At 47.9% G+C, this 24,538-nt stretch overlaps 1 protein-coding gene across 6 annotated transcripts in view; it reads right to left on the minus strand.

The window, feature by feature from the left end:
- WDR91 (WD repeat domain 91) overlaps positions 1-24,538 on the minus strand; it is a 45,802-nt gene that overhangs the window by 9,104 nt on the left and 12,160 nt on the right. The window contains exons 7-17 of one of the 6 annotated variants that reach the window (XM_063606111.1): positions 23,115-23,273; positions 21,266-21,459; positions 20,053-20,203; positions 18,697-18,791; positions 18,350-18,596; positions 14,463-14,571; positions 13,553-13,707; positions 12,089-12,286; positions 9,858-11,432; positions 8,994-9,079; positions 2,383-2,493 (exon numbers count right to left, since the gene is read on the minus strand). In XM_063606111.1, the coding sequence (XP_063462181.1) occupies positions 11,268-11,432; positions 12,089-12,286; positions 13,553-13,707; positions 14,463-14,571; positions 18,350-18,596; positions 18,697-18,791; positions 20,053-20,203; positions 21,266-21,459; positions 23,115-23,273 (1,473 nt within the window). In that variant the 3' untranslated portion in view covers positions 2,383-2,493; positions 8,994-9,079; positions 9,858-11,267. Of the gene's footprint in view, positions 1-2,382; positions 2,494-8,993; positions 11,433-12,088; positions 12,287-13,552; positions 13,708-14,462; positions 14,572-18,349; positions 18,597-18,696; positions 18,792-20,052; positions 20,204-21,265; positions 21,460-23,114; positions 23,274-24,538 lie in introns of all 6 variants that reach the window. The other 5 variants (XM_063606110.1, XM_008966000.5, XM_008966001.5 and 2 more) reach the window with 5 other exon arrangements.

Consider the following 24,538-nt stretch of genomic DNA (forward strand, 5'->3'; position numbering starts at 1 on the left):
TGTCCAAGGGCCTTGGTAGCAACGGCCCTGTCACAAGAAGCAGATAAGCTAACTCTTACACAAAACCTAAACATAAACTCCCCCCATGCTGTGGTGATTTTAAGAAATACCAAAGGACACCATGCTAGATGAATGCTAGACTAACTAGATGCCAAAGCTAGCTCTGTGAAAATCCCCACATAACCATTGACGTTTGCACACCCTAAACCCTGCCACCTTCCTCCTGGTATCAGAGAGCCCAGTTAACCATAACTGGACTCAGTTTATTCTAGTAGGCCCAACCACCGAGACCACCCTTAAACATCAGTAGGCTGGGAGCTGTACATGGATGGGAGCAGCTTCGCCAACCCCTGCAAAGTGACTCTGAAGAAGACGACAAGCCCTGCTCCAGTCACACCTGGAAGCTGACTGGTCCACGCACGGCTGAAACATGAGGAAACTCATCACAGACTCATTTTCCTTAAAATTTGGACTTGAACAGTAAGGACTTCAACTGACCTTCCTCAGACTGAGAACTGTTTCCAGTATATACATCAAGTCACTAAGGTAGGACAAAAGATTGCTACAGTCCTATTATTTTATGGTTATTATAAGTGTACCAGGACTCTAAAAGAAACTTGTTTGTATAATGCTATTCTATCCAAGGTATGTAGCCCAGGAAATAACCAACCTGATGCGCGTTATGACCCATTTTAAGCCTCCCATGATCACAGTTTTTAAAATAAAATTAAGGACTGGTCCTTTTCTAGGTGACACAAGTAAGGTAATAGCTAGAACAGAAGAAAGAGGGGTCCCCAAAAATGTAACCTTAAAATTTGATGCTTGTGCTGCTATTAATAGTAAACAGCATGGGATAGAATGCGGTTCTCTAGATTGAGAAAAAAGTTACACAGCAGAAAATAAGTACATCTGTCAAAAATCATATTTATGTGAGATGTGTCAGTACTGGTCTTGTGTCATTTAGGCTACTTGGAAAGAAGATAAAAAAAATATCCTGTTTGGCTCCAAAAAGGAAAGGCAGCCCCTCCTGCACGAGTGGGAGCTGTGATCCTTTAGAATTGATAATCACAAACCCCTCAGACTCAAAGTGGAATAAAGGAAAATATGTAACATTAGGCATTGACAGAAAAAGACTGACCTCCTAAACTGGAAACAGCTTACACCCTCCTACACGGAGAAGCCCCAGGCCCTCATAGACTTCAGGCAGTCCATCTTTCTGACTCATAACCCTACCTGGCCTGATTGTCAGCAGCTACTTTTAATATTGTTCAATACAGAAAAGCGCAGAATTACTCAGGCAGCCTTACAGTGGTTAGAAAGCAATGCGCCTGAAGGCACAAACGATGTTAAGCGGTATGCACAGAAGAGGTTCCCAGAAGCAGATCCAAATTGGGATCCAAACCAGGCAGGAGAATTGCAAAACCTGCATAGGTATCGGGAGGCACCCCTTAATGGAATAAAGGCCAGAAGGAAAAAGGCAACGAATTTGGGAGAGGTCTCAGAGGTACGCCAAAAGGTTGATTAGAGTCCCAGTGAATTTTATGAAACACTCTGTGAAGCATACCGGCTTTATACATCGTTTGATCCGGAGGATGTAGGGAATCAATGCATGGTTAACGTGGCATTTATGGGCCAGGCACAAGGTGACATTAGACAGAAGCTTCAGAAGTTGGAAGGTTTTGAGGCTATGAATATTACCCAGCTCATTCAAGTAGCTACTAAGGTGTTTGTTAATCCAGAGGAGGAAGCCAAGAAAGAGGCAAAGCACAAAGCCAAGGAAAAGGCTGATTTGTTGGCTGCTGCTGTGGTTGAGAGACTGGTTTTGTGAGAGGACGCGGACGTGGTCGTGGTCACAGTAGAGGACAAGCTAGGCCAGGGTTTGAAGGCCAGCCTAGGCTTCAGAGGGATCAGTGTGCAAGAATGCAAACAGAAAGGGCATTGGAAGGTTGAATGTCCAGAAAGAGAAAAGGAAGAAAGTAGCAGCCAGGGACCTGATGCCCGCCCAAGGCCTGCAGCCACTAGCCGTTGTTCTAAAGCTGGATGCCGATCTGGTCAGCTTAGCAGGAATTGAGGAATATAAGGACTGAGACAGACTGGGCTCCATCTCTCTAGGCCTCCAGGAGCCCCTGGTCTCTATGAAAGTGGGAGGCCAAAAGATGGACTTTATTGTGCCCCTGTTAGGGAGAGACTTGCTTCAGAAACTACAAGCACAAATTTCTTTCAGGCCAGAAGGAAACATGACTCTGGATCTAAGCTGACCAAAAGCTATGATGTTAACTCTTACCCTCCACGAGACTGAGGAATGGAGGCTATATGTAAAAGAGGTGTACAGGCTGTCTGAATTTATGGACAGAATATTTGACAAACTAGTCATTGAAATACCTGAGGTGTGGGCAGAAGACAGTCCTCCAGGATTGGTCATAAACCGGGCACCAGTGGTAGTAGAGTTAGTTCCAGGTGCAACTCCAGTGTGTATTCCCCAGTACCAGGTGTCTACAGAGGCAGTGCGAGGAATGACCAAGAACATAAATCGGCTATTAGAACACGGGATCATAAAGAAATGCAAGTCACCCCGGAATACTCTACTCTTAACCAGTGCAAAAACCGTCTGGTGGGTTCAGGCCTGTGCAAGACCTATGGGACATAAATAAAGTTACTGTTACCTTACATGCGGTGTTGCCCAACCCGTATACAATGACGAGCCACATTCCTGCTCATGCTGCCTGGTTTTCCTGTTTGGACTTAAAAGATGCCTTTTTCTGCCTCAGGCTAGCTCCAATGAGTCAGCCTATTTTTGCATTCCATTGGGGAGGAACACAATTCACCTGGACCAGGCTCCCACAAGGGTTCAAAAACTCCCCCACTATCTTTGAAGAGGCACTAGCATCAGACCTCAAGGCTTTTGTCCCACCAAATGACAAGTGTGTATTGTTACAATACATTGGTGATCTTTTGTTTGCGGCACCTACCGAGGAAGATTGCTTCCAGGGCACCAAAGATCTCCTTCGCCTTCTATGGAAGGCAGGTTACAAGATGTCTAAGGAAAAAGCTCAGGTCTGTGCAAAAAGAGTAAGATATCTAGGTTTCCTAGTAGCCCAAGGGCAGCGTGAACTCGGCAGTGGGCAGAAGGAAGCCATATGTGTGCTCCCCACTCCTGTCACCCGGCGACAAGTAAGGGAGTTTTTAGGGGCAGCAGGCTTTTGCTGTACTTCAATGCCAAACTTTTCACTCATGGCAAAGCCATTGTATGAAGCCACAAAGTGGGGGAGAAAAAGAGCCCCTCCTCTGGGGTAATGAGCAGAAGAAGGCCTTTAATGAGATCAAAAAGGCCTTAAGCCAAGCTCGAGCTCTGGGATTGCCAGACCTGACTAAGCCTTTCTTTTTCTATGTCCATGAAAGAAAAGGAATGACTACAGGAGTTTCAGTTCAAACAGTAGGATCATGGTATTGACCAGTAGCCTATTTATCAAAGCGGTTAGACCTTGTGGCCCTGGGGTGGCCCCCCTGCTTAAAAGCGTTAGCTGCCACTGCCATGCTGGCAGAAAATGCTGGAAGCTGACACTAGGACAAAAGCTAATAATACGGGTGCCACACACAGTGATCACCTTAATGGAGCAAAGAGGATATATCACTGGCTATCTAATCCAAGAATGTTAAGATATCAGGGGCTCTTATGTGGAAATCCATACGTAACTTTAAAAACCGCAAATATCCTCAACCCGGCTACCCTGTTGCCTGTAGAAATGCCGAAGTTGCAAGACCGGTTTCCCCAACGCTATTGCGTAGACGTAGTAGATGAGGTGTTCTCAAGCCGGAAAGACTTAAGAGACCAACCCTTTAAGGACCCAGACGCTGAATATTTCACAGAGGGAAGCAGGTTTGTATCAGAAGGGGTCTGCCGAGCCGGGTACGCAGGGTGACTCTAAATTCAGTAGCCAAGGCACAGGCCCTCCCTACCAGGACCTCAGCACAAAAAGCAGAATTAATAGCTCTAAATAGAGCACTACTACTAGCCAAAGGAAGGACAGTTAACATCTATACTGATTCAAAGTATGCTTTTGCTACATTACATGCCCATGGAGCCATTTACAAAGAAAGGGGACTCTTAACTGCTGGAGGGAAAGAAATTAAAAATAAAGAAGAAATCTTACAACTCTTAGAAGCTGTGTGGGCCCCAGACAAGGTGGCTGTTATTCACTGTAAAGGACATCAGACAAGAGGCAGCATAGAAGCAAAAGGAAATAGGAAGGCAGACAGAGAAGCCAGACAAGTAGCTATGTCCAACTCAAGTACCAAAAAGAAAACCCAACCCTGCTGCTTCTACTGGAACCTTCCTTATCTGAAACCCCAAGCTACTCTCCCAATGAAAAAGCTTGGTTTGAACAAGAGAGCGGAAGTTACATACAAGGAGGCAGGTGGAAGTTCTCAGATGGGAGGCTAGCTATTCCGGAAGCAATAGCCCCCCAATTTATGAAGCAGTTTCATCAGGGAACACACATGGGAAAGACTGCATTAGAAACTCTTGTAGGATGGCATTTCTATGTGCCGTGCCTTACTGCCATCACTCGAGCCATTTGTGAGCAATGTTTAACCTGCGCCCAGAACAATCCATGGCAAGTGCCAACTCAGCCCCCAGGGATTCAAGAGACCAGAGCTACACCCTGTGAAAACTTGCTTGTGGACTTTACCGAACTGCCCCGAGCACGGGGCTATCGGTACATGCTAGTGTTTGTTTGCACTTTCTCAGGGTGGGTCAAGGCTTTCCCTACCAGGATAGAGAAAGCCCAAGAAGTAACCAGAGTGTTGCTAAAAGACATTATTCCTAGGTTTGGACTGCCTCTAACTTTAGGATCAGATAATGGCCCAGCATTCATGGCTGAAGTAGTTCAGCAGCTGTCGCAGCTGCTAAAGATAAAGTGGAAATTGCACATAGTCTACTGCCCACAGAGCTCAGGAAAGGTAGAATGGATGAACCAGACACTAAAACATCTGCTGAAGTTTTGTCAAGAACCTCATCTTAGGTGGGATCAGGTCTTGCCCATGGCCTTTCTCCAAGTCAGGTGTACCCTTACCAAATTGACTGGGCTTTCACCCTGTGAAATTGTGTTCGGCCGACCACCCCCGATTATAAATCAGGTAAAAGATGATCTGTAGGAACTAGGGGAACTAACTTTAAAAAGGCAAATGCAAGCTTTAGGATTAGCTATGCAAAAGGTTCATGGCTGGGTACGAGAAAAATTGCCTATAAACCTAACAGACCCAGTTCACCCCTTTACACCTGGGGACTTGGTTTAAGAAATGGAACCCAACCACACTAGGGCCCATATGGGATGGGCCCACACTGTAATCTTGTCTACTCCCACTGCTGTTAAAGTTGCAGGTATCACACCTTGGATTCATCACAGTCGACTGAAGCCAGCTGCGCAGGACCAGTGAACCAGTCAACAAGACCCGGACCATCCAACATGACTAATCCTGTGGCAAAACCACGACACCACTGAGAAAGACAACCACCCTGCTGTGATCACTCTGGAGGCTGGTCAGTCTACGCACAACTGAAGCTTGAGAAGTCAAACCCTGCTGTAGTCACACACTGGAAGCTGACTAGTCTACGCATGGCCAAAGCTTGAGGAGTCTTCACTAGATAAATAAATGTGATCTTAGTAATACTGATTATCTTATTATTATGTTACTGTTTTTGTTCAGGAAAAGGCCTATATTGGATCTGTGGAGCACAGGCATATCAGCAACTGCCAGCTAAATGGACAGGAGCATGTGTATTAGGAACAATCAAGCCATCCTTCTTTCTAATTCCTCTAAAGCAAGGGGAACTCTTAGGATAACCAGTCTATAATGAGAATAAAAGAACTAAAAGGAGCATGATCTCAAAAATAAATATAAATATCAAAAAAGACATAGACATAGGAGACTAGAAAAATAATCAATGGCCTCCTGAAAAAATCATTAAATACTATGGGCCAGCTACCTAGGCACAAAATAGGTAATGGGGATACCACACCCCAATTTATATGCTCAACTGTATCATAAGGTTACAGGCTGTTCTTGAAATAATAACCTATGAAACATCAAGAGCTTTTTGATGAACCTATGAACATCAAGATTTACTAGCTGTACAAGCTACACAGATGAGGAATGCCATATATCAAAACAGGCTGGCACTAGATTACCTCCTAGCCTCAGAAGGAGGAGTATGTGGGAAGTTTAACCTAACAAACTGCTGTTTAAACATAGACAATAGGTGAGCTGTCATGGAAATTACTGCCAGGATGTGGAAGTTAGCCCAAGTTCCAGTTCAAACCTGGTCAGGTTGGTCTCAACCTTTAGTGGGTTCAAAACCTTAATAGGTGGGTTCCTGCTTATCACAGGTGCCTGCCTAATTCTCCCTTGTCTCCTACCTCTTCTCATCAGAAGTGTCCAGTCAACTATAGAGGCAGTTGTGGCCAAATACACTACTACTCAAATAATGGCATTGACTAAGTATTGCCCCAAGACGAATATGTACCGACTCAAGAAAAAATAAACAATTGTGGTGCTATTAACCAACATTTATATAGAGCACCAAAGGGGGGAATGAAGTGGAAAATTAAAATAATAGGATAATAGCATAAGTAATAATAGTAAAATTACAGTAACAGAAATAATAGCTCATAGAATGAATTGCTGTGCCAACCAAGGCTAAAAAGAATTTAAGTAGCCCCCCTGAAGTTAGAGTTAAAGAAGGATATTAACTGCCAGTCCCAAGAAACATTAACCATATCTGCCCTTCAGGTATTTTGTAGGCTCTGTAAGCTCGTGTTTTCTTCCCTCCTTGTACAGCTGCAAGGTCACAAGACAGATAAGCATAAGCTGCATACTAAGTTTTCCCAGAGATGTAAGACATGTTGCAAAAGTGTCACAAGATAATTAATGGCCTTTGTTCTTGCTTCTGTAAGCCTGCTTCCTGCTTCACGTAATTCCTGCCTCAAAATGCTTAAAAGACATTCGTTTTCTTTGTTCTATGCTTAGACTTTCTGGATGCAATTCCACTGAGCCGATGTACACCTAAAAATAAAAACTTTCCTGCATCCCATTCTTCGGTCTCTCTTGTCCCTTCATTTTCGCAACATTTCAAGACAGGAGGCCTTGCTAATGCTTAATATTCTGGTGGCGGCCCCAGGGGTCCCCTCTGCCCACATGTCCTGCTGGATGCTGGGCTCCACCGTGGTCATGTGGCGTCAGCGCCGAGTTTTAGTTGAAAACCACACTCCTGGCTTCACACAGCCCAAAGGACGCCAGAGCCCAGACTGGAAATGCCTGCGCAAGCAGTGGCCAGTGAGGCCTTCCCCAGCAGCGTTTTCAGGTTGAAAGGATGATCTGACAAGATCTGGCCCTAAAATGGGAACTCAGGACAGTGATCTGAAACGTGGTTTGCAAAAAATCAGCAACTAGAATGGGTGCTACCCACACCCGGGCGCAGCGAGCTCGGACACCACGCTCCCTCCCTGTGCGGCGCCTGTGGCTCCTCCACAGCAGCGACACCCACGCAGCTGGATCTCTGCCCTCAGGCCCTGGCTGCGTGGGACAGTGTCCAGACAGTAAGGCTGAAGGGGCGGCCCCAGTGCCTTCAGGTCACAAACCGAACTGCCACACTGGGGTCCATGTAGCTCTTCAGGAGGGCAGTCTCAGGCAGGACTTGTTTCCCCGCCACCGTCGCCTTGAGGGGTTAGGGTCACTGACCTCCAGGGTCCCCGCTCTCACCGGCTGTGAGCCAGGACAAGCCCAGGTCTCACGGGCTGGGGTGGAGAAGCATCTTTTCCTTGTGAATAAAGGAACAGAAAATACTTGGCTATTCTGCCTTGCCACTTATGGAAACAAACAAAAAAAATCCTTGGCAATTGGAACTGACAAAGAGGCTTTACTAGTCCAAGCTTCGGTCAGGCTTCTGAGTGTTCTGCAAGGCCCGTCTGTGCACTTCCTTGTAAAATCCAGTCTTAGCAAAAACCCCTTTCCCCTCGGTATCTGATCACCCTCCAAGCCTTATCAGGCTCCTCACCCTCCACCATCCCCGAGTGGCCTATCGCCCTAGCCTGTATTCAGCAAGAGTCCTGTTAGGTCAGTTTCACCAGAATCTCTCTTACCCTGATGGCTCCTCTTAGTAATTTTCTATTCACAGACCTCCACCCTGCTCCTTGGCTATGAATTCCCACTGTGCACGCTGTATTCGGAATTGAGCCCAATCTCTCCCACATGCAAGACTCCATTGCAGTGGTTCCTATACCTATCAAGATAGTAGTCTACTGTACTTTAATGTGTGTCATTGACTAAGTTTTTCTTTAACAGAACCACCCCTTGCACATTTCTCTCCTTAAAACCTCTTTCCGTAGCCAGCTGAAAAGAGCTATTTGAAGGGAGAGATGCTCCCCGCCCCAGGCAGGGGTCAGGAATCTGAACTGTGTGATTTGCACAGATTAGAGTCAGCACCCAAAGCATTTGGGGGTTTGGGGGATTTTTTTTAACTGACAGCTAAACTGCTGTTTATCATGTGAGGTAATGCACGTGTCAGTTAGCTAGATTTAATCATTCTACATTGTCTGTATTCCACAATGTATACATACTTCAAAAGATTACATTGAACTCCTAAAGCATTTAAATGGGGACTGGCTATGAGGCCCTCCCCATTCAAATGCTTCCCTCAACTCCCAGAACACAGCCAAGGCCTGAGGCCATGGAGCAGAAGAGGCAGGTATCTGAAGAGAGGGAGGAAGTGGGGAAGTGCACCTGCAAGGCTCTCGGTGCAGCCCTCCCCAGAGCTGAGGGTCCACACCTGGGCTGGGAACTGAGGCTGGGACTGGGAAAGAGGTTTTCTTCTATGCCACCCTCAACCAAGACAATGGAAGAGTCTTGCTTGGGTTCTTAAGCAGACGCCAAGCAGGTCTATGGAAGGAGAGATAAGCGGAAGTTCCAACATGCTTTATTTGAGGACGAGCGCTCACCCGGGATGGAGTAAGAAGTGGGATGGGAGAAGCGTAGGGTTCAAATCTTCTTTGTGTCTCTGTGATCCTTAAAGCATCTCAGCAAGCTGTAGAGATGGTATTAAGGGGGGAGAAAACTTTAAGATGACAAGAGGAAACATTAATACCATTCTCACTCCAATGAAACCCATGACCACTTTTTAAATGTCCTACAGAGTCACTGGGTGAGATAAGTAAGATCACTGTTTCAATACAGATGGGGAAAGATAATAAATAAAGAAGTCTTGGTTTTCTTCATTTGCAGGGAGGATTACCAGGGTAGAAATGGGTAAAAATCGGTAAATAACTATTTACTACTGTCTCTGGTGTTTTCTCATAATCAAGCCACTTAAATACCTCCCTACTTTTCCCTCAACTCCCAGAACAAAGCCAAGACTTTGGTACCAATTTCTTTGTGCTTTTCCTCAAGCAGGTAACTAGGAGTATCCCTACTCCAGCCTTGTGCCCCTAGAACTGGGCTGGAGCTCAGAGACTTAAAATGACTCATGGCAGCCGCCTTCCCCAGCTCAGTGATAAGGTCGCCCCTGCCAAACACTGGAGACCAAAGCCCAGGTCCATCACTCCCATAGTGACTCCTCCCATAAGCTCTGCCTCAGCTGTGAAAGGCAAGAGGGAGAAGGGGAGTGAGGCTCTTGTTCCTCCTCACCTAGTGGGAAGATATGCCTCTTCAAGGTCCCACCCCAGCCAGGGAGGAGAGGGCAGGCCTCAGGCAGGGTGTGGACACAGCTGGTTGACACTCAGCTCAGCTACAGATCGGCTCAGCCACAGTTGGGCCGGCCTGAACCCCAGGTGCCCACCAGCAGCAACTTGGCCCCCTTGCTCTACCTTCTCACCATTCGCCAGCAGTGGGTGCAGGCAGCCGTCACCTTTCCACAAAGATGTTCAGTTGGAGGAAGGAGAGGAGCCACCAAATGAAAAAGGTACAGGTTGAGCGTCCTTAACCCAAAGATCCAAAATCCAAAATGCTCCATAACCCAAAACTTTTTTTTTTTTTGAGCTGGGTTCTCCCAGTGGCGTGATCTCGGCTCACTGCAACCTCCGCCTCCTGGGCTCAAGTGATTCTCCTGCCCCAGCCTCCAGAGTAGCTGGGATTACAGGCACCTGCCACCATGCCTGGCTAATTTTGGTATTTTTAGTAGAGATGGGGTTTCACCATGTTGGCCAGGCTGGTCTCAAGCTCCTGACCTTAAGTGATCCACCCACCTTGGCCTCCCAAAGTGCTGGGATTACAGACGTGAGCCACCGTGCCCGGCCCCAAAACTGTGAGCACCAACATGACACCACAAGTGGAAAATACCACACCTGACCACAATCAATACTTTGTTTCATGTACAAAATTATTTAAAATACTGTATAGAGTTACCTTCAGGCTACATGGATAAGGTATATATAAAACATGAATGAATTTCATGTTTAGACATGAGACCTACCAAGATACCTCATTATGTATATATGCAAATATTCCAAAGTCTGAAAAAATCCAAAATCTGTAACACTCCTGTCCCAAGCATTTCAGATAAGAAACGCTTAGCCCATCTTGGGAAACAGCAGCCACTGGATGGAAAGGGGCAGCCAGAAGCAGAGGCCTCAGCCCCTGCCTTCATCCTGAGAATCTTCTGTAACAAAAGCTGCCAGCTTTCAGGGAAGAAAAAGAACTCTGTGGCCTTGACTTAAGCCCAGAGAAACAGGAACTGCCAAACCTTGTTACCCAGCAGAACAGACAGAGAGCTGACCTGGCTCCATGGCAAAGCAACAGGAGAGCCTGGAGAGGTTCAGTTCGGGGCCAGCAGAGCCAGGCTGGGTGGGAGGGCTGTCACTGAAGCAAAGTGACACACATCCTAGAAAGAGACATCAGGGGACCACAAGAGTATTCTCTTTTTTTAAAAAAGAAAAAGAAAAATGGGCACATATATACAAAATACTGTCAATTTCTACTGGGCCAACACAGTAGCCACCGCAATGTTTCTCCTTCTTCCGGAGCTTTCCTCCCATAGTCTCACATGTACTCCTGGCACAGCCACAATACCAGTCTCTGGGAAGCATATGCCACCTACTCCACGTGGGTCCCATTCCAGTCACCGCAGATGGAAGTGCCTGAGCCTCCTTGCCAGTCTTTCCCTGCAGAGTCACTGCACTGGCAGGGAGCTGGAGTGGAGCACGTGGTTTTCCTGTCCTATATCTCCTCCCCCCACCGCAGATAATACTGCTTCCTCGGGTGGCCCTTGGGGCAAGTCATCAGGCTTTATGGGCCAGGAGGGTGGTCAGCTTGATCTTGCCATCCATGGAGGCGGTGAGGCAGGTCCCACAGTCCATGGCAGTGCTCCAGTCCACGGTGACCACAGGGGCTCGGTGGCCACCTAGGCTCAAGCAGCTCTCCAGAACCTTCTCATCGCCACCCAGCTGCAAGAGGACAGGAAAGAGGAGGAGGTGTCAGCAAACACCAGTTACACACACTTGATCCACTTTCAGTGGCCTACCTGAGGATGTGCCTGAGGCCAGACACACATGCCCACCTTTCCAGAAAGTCTGTTTAACTTTTTGAACCAGGAAATGCTTGCACTTTCCCAACTATAGCTGGTCCATCTGAAGTGGAAAACAAGTCCCTGAGCGGCTCCTTAAAAAAAGGCATTTTCTCAGCTGCCTTGAACTTGCTGTGGGCTGGTGCCTCTTGCACGCACACTGGTTGTTCTCACTACGGCATCACTTCTCACTACCTGACAGGTGCTCATGAATCTGCTTATTTGTTGAAGGTTCACGTCCCATACTGGGGAATGCAAGCTGTAGGAGAGCAGGGCCTCGGGCAGCTCTCTCCTGCGGGGGGGCCAGCCTGCCGCACCCAGAACAGTGCTGGCCACAGGGGAGCCTTCAGTTAGTGCAGAAACATGGCTCTCCACTGAACCCCAGCACTAGCTAGCCAGCGATCCTTTGTCAAAGGCATCTCCACAGCCATGCAGCTCGGGGTAGAGGGCCTCACTCAGTAGCCATGGCCCAGACCTCCAGGGAGGAACCCCTGCCCACCACAATACCACTACCTCCCACCCCCAACCATCAGTTACCTTGTAGATGACGCCGCCTGTGGCAGAACATGTCAGCATGTAATTTCCCTCCGAGTCAAAAGCGAAGAGTCGGCCCCTGGGGACTTGAACCTGCTTGTAGCCGCTGTATCCAGACAGCACAAAGGGGCCCGTGGCATCTGAGGGGAGGCTGTACTCGGATACCTTGAGGCCACTCTTGTGGATGTTCCACTGGATGAACTGCAGTCACAGGGCACAAGCAGGGTGCTCGCAGCGGAGCTGGCCAATGCAGGCCTCAAGGAAGAGCCAGGACCCACCCCAGAGCAGAGGCTGGCGAGGGCGACCCGCCTCCCCCAGCCACAATGCTGACATCCTTGAAAAGCCTTTCAAGTGCCAGAGGCAGAAAAGTGGGTGAGAGGTCTACAGGTCCTATCTCTGGTCAACATGATTTAAGCATTTTTTAGGGAAGAAAATCTAGAAAAAGAGGCAGCAACCTCACATTAAAGTCCAACCCTTCTCTTTCTCTCTGGCCTGACCCTAGGAGAGGAAAAGGGACAGCAAGTGGCTTTGCCTGGATTCCTGGTCTCTCAAGCAGGAGGAATGCTTCAAGTGACATATTATTATTATTATTATTATCAGAGTTAGACCCCAACTAGATTTTTCTATCCTAGGAACAAGGTACAGAGGACAAAGTCCACATATATTTCCAGTGTTTCAGGCATATAATCAATTGAACACTGGGCGATGCCATTATAAACTCAGCTTCTTATCATAGCAGACATCATCCCTTAGCCTACCCTACGGACAGGATACTTGGCTGTGACCACCTCTTCACTGAGCATCCCACATAACAAGGAAGTCGAGCTTTAATGTAAAAGTCCCTTCCCAAACTTTTCAAATGAAGAATTTATTTTGTAGTTACTCCTTTCAAGGGATAAAAAGATAGACAGTGTCCAATCCCAAAAGTCCAGGCAGGCACACATGGAAAGGGCATCCTTCTCCCATCTCTGCCCCTGCCAGCTCCCCCTCTGAGGCGGTCACTATTCCTAGTTCCTAACCCTCCACAGAAGGAATCTACCAGAGGCATGTACTTTTCCTTTTTTTCTGGCTTCTTGTTTACATCTTTGGGCTCTGCTGGGGTCTTTACACATCTAAGAAGCTGTCCCCAGCCACTCAGCAAACTACACATCCATGAGTGGTCCTGGGACCACTCATTACCAAGCCCAGCAAAGCAAACTCAGCCCTAAATCCAGACCCCACAGATCCATCTATGGTAAGATGAGTAATTTTTGGTACTTCCTTTCATAAGAATAGCCAACTCCCACTGAACTCACTAAAACCTCGCAAAGATTGTAAGACGAATTACTAGTTTATCCCTATTCTACAGATAACAAAGCTGCAAAAAGAGGCCCCAGGTTGCAGAGCTAGTAACAGGTATGGCCACAAACTGCAGCCGGCCCACATGTCATCCCGGTGCTCTCTTATCTGAATCCTGCAGCCGCCTACCTTCCCGTCCTCGCCGATGCTGTACACGGTGTTCTCATCATAGCTGAACTCCACAGAGTAGACCTCCCCGTAGTGGGCCCTCCAGCTCATCGCGCACTCATGCTGCTGCATGTCTGAGGCAATGAGACACCGCCACTCACATCCTGGCCAGGGCTCTGCAGAAGGAATCTACCTGCAGCAGGAGGCCCCCTCACCCTCTACTCAGGCTGACAGCTGTTCTGGAAGCCAAGGGCAGGCACCCAGGACCCAATGAGCGCCATAAAGCTGCCCCTGCCCAAGAAGTCAGGCTGCTTCTGAGCCTCAGAGGCAGCTTCTTTCACCAGGTCAGAAGTGAGGCTCAGGAGTCCCTGGGGGGAGCTCACCTGGGGAGCCCTAAGTCTAGGAAGACACCTGAGAAACTGCCCTCTGTAACTTCCCCATGTGCCCTGGGAATCCCCTAAAGATACAGTTGCCTTGCCCCAGCCCAGGCTCTGGGGATGTCTCCTGGGGACAGAGCCCAACCTGGGGATTTGTACACAGCATGCCAGGTGATTCTGATGTATGCCTCTGGTTAAGGAGCACTGTTCTGATGCTTTTGAGAATCAACTACCCACAGCAAGTAGGTAGGACAGCAGTACTCTTGTATGCCCTCCTGTATTTCACATGGGTGACAAGGACTCAGATGGAACAACTCAAGACTCAAGGACCGCTGAGCTCCACCCCCTCCCATGTCTATTGACACTAACTATGGGCGAGTTTATTACGGTGGGTGTTTTGAAAACGTTGACCAAAGTTAAGCTCTAGTACATGCATCTGAAGTCAGGGTTTTGCAAAAGCCTCTAGCCCAGCTGGCAAAAAAATCCAACGTCGGCAAAAGAATTGCCTGGGAGATCTAAGGAGATCAAGGATTGCTATGAGCACACTTGCATACCAAACAGCCGGATGACGCCATCAGCTGCCCCTGTGACCAGCAGGTTCCCGTTGTGATTGAAGGCTGTACAGTTGATAGCAATGGGTTCTGGATCCAGGGAGAACTGGAGCTATTGAAACAAAACAAAAATGCCAGTAGCAGATCTTCACTCAGCCCAGGCACGCTGCTTATTCCAATGCAGACAGGTGCCCCAGACTGGGTTTTCCACCAGCTCCTCCCTTATGTAATCTGGAAATGTAGATCTGAGCCTTTGCCAAAGTGCTGTGCCAGTGACCTTCTGTGCTCTTTTGAGAACAAGTTCTCTGTGCCTATATACATTCTGGTTTCCATAGAGAAATGATAATCCATGCTTGCTCCATTATAAAAGAAATAATACATATCTTAGCAACCTACACTTCACCCAGAATGCATTCCAAGCAAATTCTCATTGAAAAGTCTTATGCCCTCAGAAAATAACACTTCATCAACTGCCTTTGATGACAGACAACACTAATAAACCTGCCCTATGGCTCCCCAAAGAAACACTTAGAAATATAGTAGCAAACAAAACCACCTCATAGAACATAAGGTCTATTAATTACATAATTAATGAACACTATCATTTCAAACAATATGAAACCCTGGGAACACTAAATAATCCTCCTGAAATTAAAAATGCAAGATAGAATGTTATTTAAAATACACACAGAGTACTGAGCTAGCAAATAAAAGAATCCTCTAGGGCCACAACTAAGAGAAAGCAAGAACGCAGAGAACCAGTGCACTCCAAAGCCGGCTTTCACTATGGGGAATTAATCAGATCCAGATGACTCAAGTTCCCATTCTGCTACCCATGAAGAGCTCAGGAGCCTGGAGACAACAATGTGTGATCTGCCCAAGGTCAGGCGATAAGAAACCGTCACATGGAGCTGAGACTCCAAAGAGCTATACCTTCAGTGCAGGAATGAACTAGAAATAAACCTACCTCACAGAAAGGGATAACAAGAAAACTTACCTCCCTGCAAATTCATAACCACAAACTAGCCCTCACGTGGGAGGAACCTGGCAAAAATTAATGCAAATCCAAAGAAATGCACCTCCAACCCAGGCCTCAAAATATTCTCAGAGATACTGGCCCAAGAAACACCATGATCACAATTCATAAGAAACAGGAAAATAAGGCAAAAGGAGCCAGCACCCACAGAGACAACAGAGCAGAATCAGACCCACAAAGACTTCAGACATTAGATTTATAATGAGAACATACAAGCACATTCAATTGTTCAACAAAATAAAATAAGGAATTGAAAATATGGGTAAAAATGAGAGACTATAAACACGACAAAGCAGGTTTTAAAAAATGAAGGTGAGCTTCTAAAAATGAGAAATACAATAACTGAAATTACCATCCTAATAAATAGATGAAACAGAAGATTAGATATAGTAGAGGAGAGATTAGCAAACTGATGGATCTGAAGAAACTATTATCAAGAATGCAGCAAAGTGAAACAAAAAAGAGGAAGAGGCAAGTTCTAACACATATGGAATGGGAGTTCCAGAAGGCAAGAGATGATCAGAGAACCGCAATACTGGAAAAAATGATGACTGAGAATTTTCCAGAATTGAACAGACACAAATCCTCTGATTCAGAAAACAAATCCCAAGCAAAACTTCAAAAAAAATTAATTTCAAAAGTTAAGAACCAGAAAATCCACATCCAGAGAGCCAGATAAGATTTTAAAAGCAGCCAGAGAGAAAAGACAACAAAGGAATGCCAATTACATGGAGAGCTAATGTCCCGGTCTCAGCAAAGGCAGCCAGAGGATGGACCAAGTCACAAGGTTAGGGAAGCAGTGTTCAGCCTGGAATACAAGAAGCTATTCTAGAAAAACACATATACTGTGGTTTATTCATATGGAGTCAGAAAACCTGCAAAACAAAAATTCGGTTGTTTAGGGATGTATAGTAATTGACATGATAAAGTAATTTTTTAAATGTAAGGCAGGCTGGGTGCAGTGGCTCATGCCTGTAATCCTAGTACTTTGGGAAGCCCAGGTGGGTGGATCACCTGAGGTCAGGAGTTCGAGACCTGGCCAACATGGTGAAACCCCATTTCTACTAAAAATACAAAAAATTAGCTGGGTGTGGTGGTGGGCACCTGTAATCCCAGCTACTCAGGAGGTTGAGGCAGAAGAATTGCTTGAACTCAGGAGGCGGATGTTGTGCTGAGCAGAGATTGTGCCGCTGCACTCCAGCCTGGGTGACAGAGCAAGACTCCATCTCAAAAAAAAAAAAAAAAAAAAAAAAGTAAGGCAACAGTATGACAAAATTCAAGACAGGTTCTCTCTGGAAGGGAAAAAGACCAAGACTGGGAAGGGCTACACAAGAGCTAAAAAGTATTGGTGATGTTCTGTATAAACTGTGATGGGTCTGTGGGTGCTCACTGTACTGCTTTTCTTCTCATTATACTATACACCTATGATTTCAATATGCTTTTGTATGTATTCAATGTCTAATTAAAAACTTGAAAATCACAAGTAAACATATAATTACAAATTGTAATAAGAACTTTGGAGGAAAATACAAGATGCTATGAACTAAGAGGAATTGAATTAAACTGGTGGAGAGGACAGTGGGCAGGGAGGGGCACGAGAGATAGGTCTAGAGTATGTCCCTGGAAATGCAGAGAAGTGGTCAGACTGGAAACACACTGGCAGCATTTGCTTATGGACTGACTGTGTGAGCAGAGGGAAAAAGACAGGTCTGGGAAGAACCCCAATTTCTGTTGTGTTTGTTTTTGTTTTTTTTTTTTTGAGACAGGGTCTCACTCTGTCACCCAGGCTGGAATGCAGTGGCACCACATCAGCTCACTGCAGCCTCCACCTCCCAGGCTCAAGCAATTCTCTTGCCTCAGCCTCCCAAGTAGCTGGGACTACAAGTGAGCACCACCACACCTGGCTAATTTTTAAGTTTTTTGTAGAGACAAGGGCTCACTACATTGCCCAGGCTGGACTTGAACTCCTGGCCTCAAGCAATCCATCTGCCTCAGCTTCCCAAAGTGCTGGGATTACAGGCATGAGCAACTGCTCCTGGCCAAGATCCCCAATTTCTAAGTGAGGCACATTTGCCAAAGTGAGGAAAATTATGAGGGGAGGGATGGATGTGGCAAGGGGTGGAGGTCAAGAATTCGAGTGTGACTCTGACGGGCCTGAGAGGTCTGACAGACCCAAAGGGAACACAGACCACTTCTACAGGCAGATGCAGAACAGAACAAACTGAACATCTGGAACAGGAACCAACTGAAAGCAGGAGCCTTGAGCTTCCAGCAGCATCAGGAAACAATGTGTTCAACATAAAGGCCATATGACTTGTAAGCAGTGAAACGAATCATTTTAATAAGAAGTAGCACTGCCTTGGAAGCTGAGTTTAGCATCATTCAATCTCTCTGGGGCTCAGGGTGGCAGCTGCAGCATCTATTACTGTCTTGAAGGAAGGGGTCCTTGGCTCTGAGGTGGTGCCCAGGTCCCCTGGGAACAAGTTCACAGGCTGTCTGGTCACCTCGCTTCTTACGAATCTGTATGTGTCCTTGCTACTGCTGGCTGCTGCTGCTAAAATTCTCATACAATTTTAAGTTAACAGTATGTCAGAGGGAGGCACGAGTCCTCTCCTAAAAAATCAACCACAGGGGCCCTCTGGTAGGTTCTGGGTGTCTTCTAAGTTTGTGGCACAATTCTGAATGACATGTCACTAACAATCTGCCCAGTTGGAGTACACTACTTTTCAACACTCAAAACTTTATTAAAAATCTGAGGAGACCAAAGCAAAAAGAGGGAAGAGGCTCTTCAGAAACCCAGGGGAATGCAGAGTGTGTGCCTGGCCCCAGAGAGAGCCACAGGGCAGGCCCGTACCTGCTGCTTCATGGTTTTCGTGTCCCACAGCAGCAGCCTGCCAGGAACCTGGTTCATGCCCTTGCTGCCGATGTCTGGTGCTGAGAAGTCCACCTGGGAAGTGAGGCTCGGAGCTGCTGCCGAACAGACGAAAGAGGCCCCGTTGGGGCTGCACGCAAGAGACAGGATTCTGCAACACACATGGGCCTGGGTCAGACCCTCCGCCTGCCCACAGAGGGAGGGTGCACTTTGGTCCTGAGGCTGGATCCTGCACGGGAGATGGGGCATTAGGCTTGGGAAAGGACCAGCCCCGCGGACCACACTTGGCAGCCTGCGGCCTTGATGGTGGGGGGTAGGTTCCAGTTCACCTGGGCATGTCGTCGTTGATATTGATTTCACAGAGATTCTTCTTGGCTTCCGTGTCATAGAGACGCACTGTTCCCACACCACTGCCCAGCAAGAGCTGGAATGACAAGGGGCGGGAGGTGGGAAGGATAGCATGGAGTGAGGCTGAGTCAGGGAGGATCTCCAGAGGGGGTGAGGCTGGGCAGGCTGCGGGGGTGAGGCCCCTCCTCTATGCATCCAGGCAGTTCAGGGGAAATCTGGCTACAATGAGCCTCACTTTAAAATTAAACAAAGACATGAGAGCTGACCTTGAACTTCTAAGCAAAACCACAAAAAGTATCTGTGGAATGGGAGAGACGCGTCACCTTGGACACATATGGAAATGTTCTGGCTGGTGAATGAGGCCCTCTGATCCTCCCTTTCTTCAGTTTGAAACCCCAGCTGTTGGAACCCTTCCTTCCCACTCTTGGTCTGCCCAGCACCCCTCCCAGCGTACTCGCTTCGGCTGCCACAGGGCCTGGGTGACTCCCATTTGCCTTTTCAGGGGACAGCTCTGGCTCTGGGTCTGTAAAGACCTCCAGAAAAAAAAATAAAAGGGGCTATCCTTGCCTTCAGGAACTTGTGACTTATTTGGTGAAGAGCTTCAAAGATAATAATAGTGCCAGAGGAAAGTGCCAGAAGCAGCCCAGGTCTGAGGGTGTCTCACAGGAATATTAGGTGGAGTGTGACCTCGGCATTCACTTGGCAAACTGGCGCTGGCACAGGGCAAGCCCTGAGGTCCTCATCCATGAGGATAATCCCTTCAGCTGCCAAAAATCATAGAAAAACAGGGTTTGCATCTTGGGCTATGTGGTATGATCCCCACAAATGAAGTAAAAGAAAAAACAGCAAGGCAATTTTACCTCCTTAACTACAAGTCCTATCTCAAATATAAAATCCAGAGGGAAGAACACTGTACTATTCCTGGGGACAATAAGACCCATGGGAACCACAAAATAGAACACCAGCCCCTCACCAGCGGAAGCCACTTCCCGTGGGGCCTGGCACGGGAGGGCGCCCACTGAAACTGCAGCTGGAAACACAGACAAACGGAGGGACAGCAGTCAGGCAGGTGGTCCCCAGGGCGGACCACCACAGACAGGAAGAAGCCGTGTGTTCCAGGCCCCCTGCAGCTCATTTCAATCTGTCAATCTGGTAACCTCCCTGTCTTCCCACAACAGGAGCCTTCTGGGCCAGTCCTGGATGTGTGTCCCTGAATCCCCAATAATGGAGAGAAGGGAGGGGAACTGTCTTGGCTGTCTTGACTCAGCCGGTGGAGAACCCTGGGGAATTCCTCCACTGAGCCAGCAAAGCGGGCCCCACAGGCCACCATTACTCACCAGTCTGTCCCGTTTGGTGGCCCATTCCAAAGACAGCAGCGGTGATTTGGAAATGGAGGATGCTTTGGTCTGCATGATGGGGTTGAAGGACCACACTTTGATGACCCCATCTACGTCTAAGCTGGCGACTCTCCTCCCAGAGCAATCCACTCTGAGATGAGAGAAAAGGGAGGCCTGTCAGCTGGCCTCTCAGTCCCCATCCTCTTCTGCTAATGCCAAGATGATCACTTTCCTGACTTCCTTACTGTTTTAAAAAAACAATCCCTAGAGGTCTACATTCAAAGGACTGGTATAGACTATTTCTAGAAATATTCATTCATTCGTTTGTCTAAGAAATACTTATTAAGTGCCAACCACGTGCGGAGCTTTTGGTCAATTCTGGGCAAAGAGCCGTGAGCAAGAGTTGCAGGGCCCTGCCCTGAGGCCACTTGCAGTCTCTGGAGATTTAGAGCCTCCGACTCACACTCCAGAACAGCCCAAGGGCCCCAAGAGCCATCAGGGCTGTCAAAACGAGAAACCCATCTACAGCTGAAAATTATGCCCCACCAGCGTTTGTTCTTGAAAGGTTTATACTGTGCTTAAGTAAAAACTTACAAATGGTAAATTACAAATCAGGTATTTACCTAAAAGTACCATCATAAAGCAAATTAAAATTGAGTGAGTTTGGGGGGCTAAAATAAAGTGTAACTTGTTCCTAAAACTGAGAGAAACACAATTAGAAAGGGCAGAAAGGCCCGGTGCGGTGGCTTACACCTGTAATCCCAGCACTGTGGGAGGCTGAGATGGGCAGATCACTTGAAGCCAGGAGTTCAAGACCAGTCTGGCCAACATGGTGAAACCCCGTCTCTACTACAAATATAAAAATTAGATGGGTGAGGTGGCAGGCATCTGTAATTCCAGCTACTTGGGAGGCTGAGGCACGAGAATCGCTTGAGCCTGGGAGGGCAAGGTTGCAGTGAGCCAAGATCGTGCCATTGCACTCCAGCCTAGGTGACAGAGCAAGACTCTGTCTCAAAAAGGAAAAAAAAAAAAAAAGGGCAGACAGGCTGACCAGTCCACTGGCAGCTCCAACCGACTCCCATGACTCTACTGCCATGACTGTGGCCCTCGTCCAAGCCCCCATTCTCCGCCATCTCCTGCTGGCCACACCTCCACGGGTACTGCCTGAAAATCTGAGCTTCCCAGGGTTTCCTTGGCCCCAGGCCCAACCCACCTGCAGTGCATGATGGATGAGTGGTGTTCCCCGTACTCCTCCTGTCCCAGCACAATAAAGGGCTGCTCGGGGCGGACTCCTCCACCCTCAGGGCCTGCCGAGGATGCCCGAGTCAGTGGCTCCATTGGCTCCGTGTGGAGCTCTGGGCAGGGCTCAGCCTCTGGGCCACTGGCTTCTGGTTTCTTCTCTGCACACTGTCACAAGCAGAGTGGGGACAAGTCAGCCAGGAAAGGGTCCCCCACACCAGGGCGTACACCGCAGGGGGTCTAGGCCTAGGCTGCAGCATTTTGCGGGGTTCTCGGTAATTACAGAGTGGAGAGGAGAGCTCTGACCTGCGAGGGTAGTGCTCTGCTCACCCCGGGAGAGTGCAGGGCCTGCCCTCCTGACAGCCCCTTCCTGGAGACTTTGCTCCACACAGGCCCTGCTGAAGGAGAGGGGGCTGTGGCCTCTCTGTGACATAGCTGATGGGACCCAGGACACACATCTGCCTTGACAACAGGCCAGGCGGAGGATGCGTGGTGCAGGCCACACACCGCGCTGAGTATTTTACAGATTTCTCTCATTTAGTCCTCCTCAAACAATGAGATGCTATTATCTTCCCCATTTTACAGCTGTGGAAACTAAAAGACTGAAAGAGAAGCCAAATCCCTTGCCCAAAGTCATATGGCTGGCAAGGGGGAGAAATTGGATGTGAAGCTGGGTGGGTAAGAGGTAAGCCCGGCCCCTTTCCAGTGCACCCCTAGGCCCACCAGCCCTCCTGGGAGGTGGGCACTGAGAAACTAAGAAACAGACACAACTGGCCAGGAAGAAAGACAGAGACCCAAGGGCCACTGGGGGTCCAAGGCTGCCCCATCTCTACGTCCCTGGGACAGCAGGTGTTGGCTACCATCTGGTGCTCACCTAGACACAATCCAGGCTGGGGGCATCGGCCAGGGCACTCTCTACCAGCCCTGGGGTCCGGATGCTCCTGCAAGTGCTTCCTCAGAGAGGCAGGAGGAGGAGTTCAACAATAAAAAAAAATAACAGAGGAACTTCAGACATTATGGGGCTCTGGGTGGCCCCCAAGTGCATCTTGAATCCTGAAATGCCAGAACTTATGATCTGAGCCTTAGGGGTCTGTTGTCACCACAGTACCAGGCTGTTAATGAGGAAATACCTTTAAAACAGGCAAATAGCCCCAATTATGAGATAAATGGTGAAGACAGTGACTTGGGCAAGAGAACCAGTAAATACCTTAGACTTTGACATCAGTCGGGAGTATCTGGCAGAAACAGAAGCAGCTGTAATGCCACAAAGAGCAGGCTGTGGCCCACACTGGCCAGTGAGGGGAGTCCCCAGAGCCCAGGGCTCAGTATAGAAGGGCCTGGGCCACAGCCTCCCACTGTGTGGGCACATGGCCCTCAGTGCAGCAATACAGGCAGCTGGGCCTCAGGCAGCACAGGAGAAAGGAATCCTGTGACCAAGCAAGTCTGGGTGACTGGGTGAAACCGAGGGAACCAGGTCTCCAGGAGCCCACCACAGGCTGCTTAGCACAATTAACCTAAGGGAAGGATGAGTATGCAAAGGTTCCCAAGCCAGCTTAATCACAGAAGTCATCTTCTGAGAGCACTTCTAGAGGCCTGCATTTTCTGGCCCCTACTTAGGGAAATGCTGCATGGGAGAAATGGACCACAGAAGAGCCAGGCAAATGATGAACCCAAATAACCAAAATACAAGCCATTGAAACCAATTAAGCAAAAGCACACTCTGCACAGCCGCAGAACTCAGAAGAGAGAGAAGAGAAGGCCCCCCACAGTGCTCCTCAGTAGCTGCATGAGTGTCCCCAGGGGTGTTCAGGACAACCCCATACCTGGGAAGTGGTTGTGGAGAAAAGCTCCTTCCTCTCCTTGCCATGGTCCTGCAGGCGCCGCTGCCGGTGCTGTGACCAACTGGACTCCCCAGTGGCCAGCCCGCTGAGGAGGCTCTTCCCATCCTTGGCTCCGGACGTCGGGTCCTTTCCCTTGGTGCCCTAGAGGAAAAGAAGCTGGCTGTGAAGTCTCTTCCCATCTGCCCAGGCCATGATAAGCATGCCAGGAGTGGTCAGCCCTGGGCGGGGGGGCGTGGTGGGTCGGGGGCAGGTGGTTAAAATGGTGTTGGCTCAGCTATGTAGGTGAGGTCATAGTCAGCCCCTGCTATGACCTCCTCCTTCCTGTCCTCTACCTGTTAAAAGGACAGGTCACCTGCAATCCTCATCCTGCGGTATCTCTCATCTGGAGGAAGATGTCATCTTGATCTAATCGGAACAATTTAGTCTAGTTGAGGGGAAGGAGCCAGCACTTACTAAGTGCTGACTAAGGCAGGCCGGGGCCTACGCTTGGTGTTATACACATTTACAAGCAACAATATGTTTGGGCAATCTAAAAATTATTTATGCAACAAGCAATCACCTCTGGAGGGAAAAGGAAAGGGAACACAGTACCCTCTCTTGTTTTGGGCCAAGTGTGGACTAAACCAGCTAATATTAACAAATACTGAGGTGTTTGAAAATGATTACTAGAAAACCAGAAATTTTTAACAGAAATTGTTGAAAACCCAAGGAATGTTAAGAAAGATAAATCGGACAGGAAATAAACTGGTATTTTCTGGCTCCTTTTCATAACAACAGTGATAGGGTCAGCTAAGTTATAGCAAGAGGGGATGAATTTGATCATCCCCACCCCACCTGTATAGAGAGAAGAAGTCTCCATTCTTAATCTAGAAACTCTTAAAAGGAGCTGCCACCCCCACATCTTTCCAGATTGCTGGGCAGGGCTCTCTTTTTCCAGCTTTTTACCCACAAATTGTGATGGCCAAACACCCTCACCCTCATTTTTTACACTCTTAGCAAAGAGATATGAATGCAAACAGCTACTCAGGTTTGAGACCAATCTTCTCAAGAAACCATTTCTACACAAGCCCTAAGTGAAGAGAAGAAACTCAACCAAAGTCTACCTGCTGCTTTCCAGTTCTTCTACTTGTTATTTTTTATGTCAACAGTAAACAATTTAAAATGATTAACATGGATTCCTTGGAATCCTGCAGCCATGTGAACAGTTAAAAGAAAATTTTAAAGGACTATTAGCTTACCTGGAACCAAACCATGACTAACCTGCAGGGTATTTACTATTTTTGGCCTGTTTATAAACTTCAAGTACTTCCGTGAACAAAGAAAGGATGGTAAACCTGTCTCAATCAGCCACAAACACATTTAATTCCAAGTATCAGAATTGTGTCAATAACAATTGTGTATGGGTC

Source organism: Pan paniscus, chromosome 6 (genome assembly GCF_029289425.2).
Source record: "Pan paniscus chromosome 6, NHGRI_mPanPan1-v2.0_pri, whole genome shotgun sequence".
NCBI classification, from domain to species: domain Eukaryota; kingdom Metazoa; phylum Chordata; class Mammalia; order Primates; family Hominidae; genus Pan; species Pan paniscus.